General features: G+C 41.6%; 1 protein-coding gene across 1 annotated transcript; it reads left to right on the top strand.

Moving 5' to 3' along the window:
* Positions 1-1,599: 1,599 nt before the first annotated feature.
* Positions 1,600-2,531, top strand: LOC102370012 (olfactory receptor 1020-like). Its single transcript, XM_014523981.1, is given in 2 exon segments — positions 1,600-1,921; positions 1,924-2,531. Coding segments are annotated over 2 exon segments (930 nt in total).
* Positions 2,532-5,826: the final 3,295 nt, after the last annotated feature.

The following is a 5,826-nucleotide window of genomic DNA, read 5'->3' as shown; positions in this document are numbered from 1 at the left end:
ACACTTATTAACAGTCAAATACTTTAGGCAGGAAGAGACCGTTGTGATTTTTCTAGCTGCTGATAACACAAGCTAAAGAATTCAACCCAGTCATTCCTGTGGTAAAGCTGATTTTAATTCTGCACTGCATAACTGATCGCTATTCAGCTCGATATTCTATAGTTAAAATAAACTGCTATTTTAGAAAGATTTTCGGATCTGATACAAATTCTAAATACTGACAACACTTTCTCCTGCCCCAGGGAAAGATTTTGGAAAGTACTCTACATATGTCAGTGCTCATTATATTTAGAGTTCCAAAGTAAGAATTTCAACCTTTAATTTAGGCATCTAAATATGAGTACAGCTCTTTGGAAAAAACTGTCTTATCAGGTGCAATATTTTATTTACTTGTTTCCATCCAGTTACTTTTGGTGTTCCCATTTTAAAGCTCTAGGAAACTGTATTCAACTTGCTTTAACTGGTACCTTCTTCTGCCAAGGTCTGTGTCATAACAGCCTTCCTTCTGCTCCAATAAAGTGAGTCACAAATCTCTGCACAGTCAGGTGAAACAGGTGTCAAGCAGCTGAAAGCAGAGTTGTGGTTATATTGAGCTGGATTGGGAAGGCTGAACCAATATTCAGCTCTATACCACCTATATTAGATTCCATATTCTCATAGTGTAGGTATTAACAGAAATGACAGGTGAGCGCCTGGGGGACCTAACCACTTATTTTCCCTTTTAGACTCCTACAGGACGTCAATAAATACAATGAGCCCTTGGTTGGTAATGTCTATATTTGGTTCCTGAAAACAACATTGAGTATATTTAATGATTTAACTGAGCTTTGAGCTCATCTAACTATTCATTCTCATTGCTTTGTTTGGCCAGTGTCATTGCTGGCTAATCGTTTACTTTGGGGGGCTGGGAGTTCTTTGCTTCTTGAGTGCCACAGCTGTGCTTATTTTCAAAATTAGAAGTAGGATTTTCTAACTGCTAGCCATGGAAATAAATGTTGGCTTTGAAAATTAATTCTTAGTATTTCACTCATCATCATAAAGGTTTTGTTATTGTTTGCCCCCAATGTAAACTCTGTTGCTCAAGCAGATTTACACAGATGTAAATGTCAAATAACTACAGCATAGTGAATAATTCTGCTGATGATGCACAAGAAAAAGAATCTGATGTGCTCACTTTTACATGTTTGTGTTACAGCTCTAACAGTCAGAAATAAAACAGGAAACATTTTTGTTTTCTTACCCAGAAGAGCTGATTCTGGCAGCTGGGGAAGTGAACCCATGTGTAAGAATGTGCAATTTTTACTCTCACTTTCAAACAGTACTGTACTTTAATTCTGACAAATCTGATTGGTCCTTGTTCCAGTTATCCAAACTGTTTTCCCTGCCACTGATACTTTATTGCAATGTGCTGTGTCAAAAAAAGGCAGACACTCTTCATGCTCCAAAGACCTAATACTCTGACCAAAGAGACACCCAGTTAAAAGCTCCAGCATCTAAAACATTTTGGCCTCCTAAAGAAAGATGCTCTCAAGAGAACCTAGTTTCCTGAATCCTATCATCCTTCTGTTCTCGCACACTAGGCACCTATGAATGAAAGAAATGGCAATGACCACCCACACCCAAGTGACTGAATTCATACTTTCAGGGTTAACAGATCAAGCTGAGCTGCAGGCTCCCCTCTTCATGTTGCTCCTAGCTATGTACACTATAACTGTTATAGGAAATCTCAGTATATTCTTCCTGATAACTGTGGATTCCCACCTGCACACTCCTATGTACTTTTTCCTGGCTAGCTTGTCCTTCTTGGATATTTGCTACTCTCCAGTCATCTTCCCCAAGATGCTACAGAACATCCTGTCTGAGAACAAGGCCATTTCGTACAATGGTTGTGCAGCACAAATGCTCTTCTTTGGAGCCTTAGCGACAATGAGTGTTTCCTGCTGGCAGTGATGGCATATGATTGCTATGTAGCCATCTGTAGCCCCCTGCTCTATACAACCATCATGTCCTGCCAAGTCTGTGTCCAGCTAGTGTCTGCTTCTTACCTAGCAGGCTTCATTCACTCTGCAATACACACAGGTTTCACCTTTACTTTGTTGTTCTGTGGGCCCAATGAAATCAATCATTTCTTCTGTGACATCCCTCCACTAATAAAACTTTCCTGCTCTGATACTCATGTCAATGAGATGGTTATGTTTGTAGCCACATTACTTATTTCAGGGGGCTCCAGCCTAACTATCCTTGTCTCTTACGGATACATCCTGGCCACCATTCTGAGGATTCACTCAGCTGAAGGTAGACGCAAAGCCTTCTCCACCTGCACCTCCCACCTGACTTCAGTTTCTATATTTTATGGTAGTATTCTTTGCATGCATCTACAGCCTGCTTCTGGCTACTCCCTGGAGCAAGACCATCTGGCTTCTGTGTTCTATACTCTGGTGATCCCCATGCTGAACCCCCTGATCTACAGCCTAAGAAACAAGGATGTGAAAGATGCCATAAAGAGAGTAATTAGAAACAGAATTTACTGATATGTGTATGCTTTGGAAGAGGGTTTCTCTAATTCACCAATAAGGGGAAGACAACAGTGAAGACAAACATTTGTTGATTGCCTGGTTTTAATTTATGAGAATCCATTACTCCATCTCATTAATAAGGAAAATCAATCCCAAGCTATGGAAGCAATTTATTTATGTAAAAGCCATGTCTTTCTTTAAAGCTTGTGCATGATGTTTCAAACAAGCAGAATAATTTCCCTGTATGATACTTGCATCAAAGATATCAACAGAGGGAAACTTGCATTGGTTAGCTCTGTATCATTACTCTGGATTTATACTAATGAAAGAAAAAAATCAGGCCTGTAGCTCTCACTTCTAAAATTGTAAATCAGAATGAGGTTTGTTGAAGTTAATGAAATAAAACAGAGTGGGAGGAAAACCAGGCTTCTATTTACAAAATGGAATTGCTCTTCCTATAAACATACCAATTATTTTCAGTATTTATTGTCAGCTTCAGTACAAGCTATTCGTAAAAATGCCCCTTTGTTTTTAACAAGTATTCCCTGAGGAAATAGCTAGAAATTATGTCTTCATTTGTCTAACTGCTTTCTCTTTCTCTCCCTTGGTCTCTCTAACTCATACTGTTCTGTTTCTAAATTGTATTTATTTTGGTTTAAAATATCTCTTCTCATTTCATTCATCCTGGTCCTCTCTACACTACCCTGGTATAAACTAGAAACTTCAGCATTACTGTCAAACAAACATCCTGATGTAGGATTTGTGAGATCTACTGGTAGCTGTTTGGAGAACCTGAGGCATCACACTATTGACTTTGCTGCAGCTGACATAATCTGAAAACCAGACCAAGTTATTCCAGTATCTGAAAACACTGTAGCTCTGCAGATGCCTAGGGCTTTGAAAGTCCTCCAACTAGAATGACACTTTCCAAACTACAATGAGAGAGCTTTGGAGTCTTTCACTTCACTAATATACTGTACTATTTATGGGTCAAACTTAAATCCATGTTTAGTTTAAAGCTCATGCTGTTGATTGATGGAAGCCCACCCCATCCTACTGTTTTGCTATCAAATGCGTGTCTGTGTGTTTAAATGACACTTCAGGGGCTGTACTCTTCTAATGTTTGGGTATAAGGCAGCTGCAAAAGCCCTGAGTTATACAAAGCCAGAAATGTCTGCTTGCTTAATCCACAGCAGCTTGCCTTAAAATACAAGGCATTTGGTGTGTGTGCTGCATTTAGCCAGCTTCTGTTTGAAGACGACTTCATCTGAGTCACTCCTGATTCAAACTGGTATAACTGATAAGCAGAATTTAGCCCATTGCACATAGAGCAGCAATAGATATAAACAACTCAGCAAAATAACCTAAATATGTAGCAGAACCCGCAGTATTTTTTTTTCTGTATTTATCTTAAAATGCATTCCCTCCCCTTCCCCAACCATTTCTGACCTTTTCTCTCCCTCTCTTTTCCCTATAGATAAGTATAAGTGAGCTCAGACTTAGGATAAGTTTTAAACATTTTTATTTTGGTAGCAAGTTTTTGGGTATGGATATCCACTATTTTATATTGTATTATTATTAGGTTTGTATTGATTCTTACTGTTGTATATTGTATTATCATTTTCATATTGATTTTTATTGTTTCATAGTTTCATAGTAGCTAGGGTCAGGAGGGACCTGAACAGATCATCTAGCCTGACTTCCTGCCACAGGCAGAAATGAATGCTGGGTTCACAAGACCTCAGACAGGTGATCATCCAATCTCCTCTTGAATTTGCCCAAGGTAAGGGCGAGGACCACTTCCCTGGGAAGTTGGTTCCAGATTTTGGCCACCCTAACTGTAAAATATTGCCTTCTGATCTCTAACCTAAACCTATTCTCCATCAGCTTATTACCATTGTTCCTCGTCACCCCAGGTGGTGCTGGAGAGAAAAGGGCTCTGCCTATTTGCTGTTGATCTCCCCTGATGAGCTTGTAGGTAGCCACCGGGTCCCCCTTCAGCCTCCTCTTGCTGAGGCTGAACAGGTTCAGGTCCTTCAGTCTCTCCTCGTAGGGCCTGTCCTGCTGCTCTCTCACCAAGCAGGTGGCCCTCCTCTGAACCCTCTCCAGGCTGGCCACATCCCTTTTGGATGCATGACAAGGTATGGCTGGCCTTGCTGGCTGCGGTCTGGCATTGGCGGCTCATGTTCATCTTGGAGTCAATAATGACTACAAGATCCCTTTCCGCCTCTGTGCTTTCAAGAAGGGAACTCCCTAGCCTGTATGTATGCTGTGGATTCCTTCTCCCAAGGTGCGGCACCCTGCATTTGTTTACGTTGAACCCCATCCTATTCTCGTCTGCCCACTTTTGTAGTCTGTCTAAATCTAGTTGTAGCCTCTCTCTCCCTTCAAGTGTGTCCACCTCACCCCACATCTTAGTGTCATCAGCAAACTTGGACAGCGTGCTTTCCACCCCCTCATCCAAGTCACTGATGAAGATGTTAAACGGTGTGGGCCCGAGGAGGGATGCTTAATGTTGTCCCAGCTTAATGTTTACTTCACGTTCGTCTTTCATCAGCCCAAGGGGACTGCCTTGCATAGCATGTTGTGTGATGGCTAGGGTGAGGGCACATTTATGCCCAGCATCTGTGTGGACCTTATAAAGGAACACCTTGAGATGCTGGACATCTTCAAGTCAGGTGGTCCTGACAGATTACACCCTAGAGTACTCAAGAAGCTGGCAGGTGTCATAGCTCAACCATTGGCAAAAATATTCAAAAACTCATTGCACTCAGATTCATAGATTCATACTCTTTAATGTCTTCATCAGCGACTTGGACAAGGGAGTGAAGTGTACTCTGTCCAAGTTTGCGGATGACACAAAACTGTGGGGAGAAATTTGGTCCTGACAGATTACACCCTAGAGTACTCAAGAAGCTGGCAGGTGTCATAGCTCAACCATTGGCAAAAATATTCAAAAACTCATTGCACTCAGATTCATAGATTCATACTCTTTAATGTCTTCATCAGCGACTTGGACAAGGGAGTGAAGTGTACTCTGTCCAAGTTTGCGGATGACACAAAACTGTGGGGAGAAATTGACACGCCGGAGGGCAGGAAACAGCTGCAAGCAGACCTGGACAGGTTGGACAAGTGGGCAGAAAACAACAGAATGCAATTCAACAAGGAGAAATGCAGTGTGCTGCACCTAGGGAGGAAAAATGTCTGGCACACCTACAGCCTAGGGAATGACCTGCTGGGTGGCACGGAAGTGGAAAGGGACCTTGGAGTCCTAGTGGACTCCAAGATGAACATGAGTCGGCAGTGTGAC

This window comes from Alligator sinensis, unplaced genomic scaffold, assembly GCF_000455745.1.
Source record: "Alligator sinensis unplaced genomic scaffold, ASM45574v1 scaffold1_1, whole genome shotgun sequence".
NCBI classification, from domain to species: Eukaryota; Metazoa; Chordata; order Crocodylia; family Alligatoridae; genus Alligator; species Alligator sinensis.
This window is presented reverse-complemented; position numbering and strand designations above follow the sequence as displayed.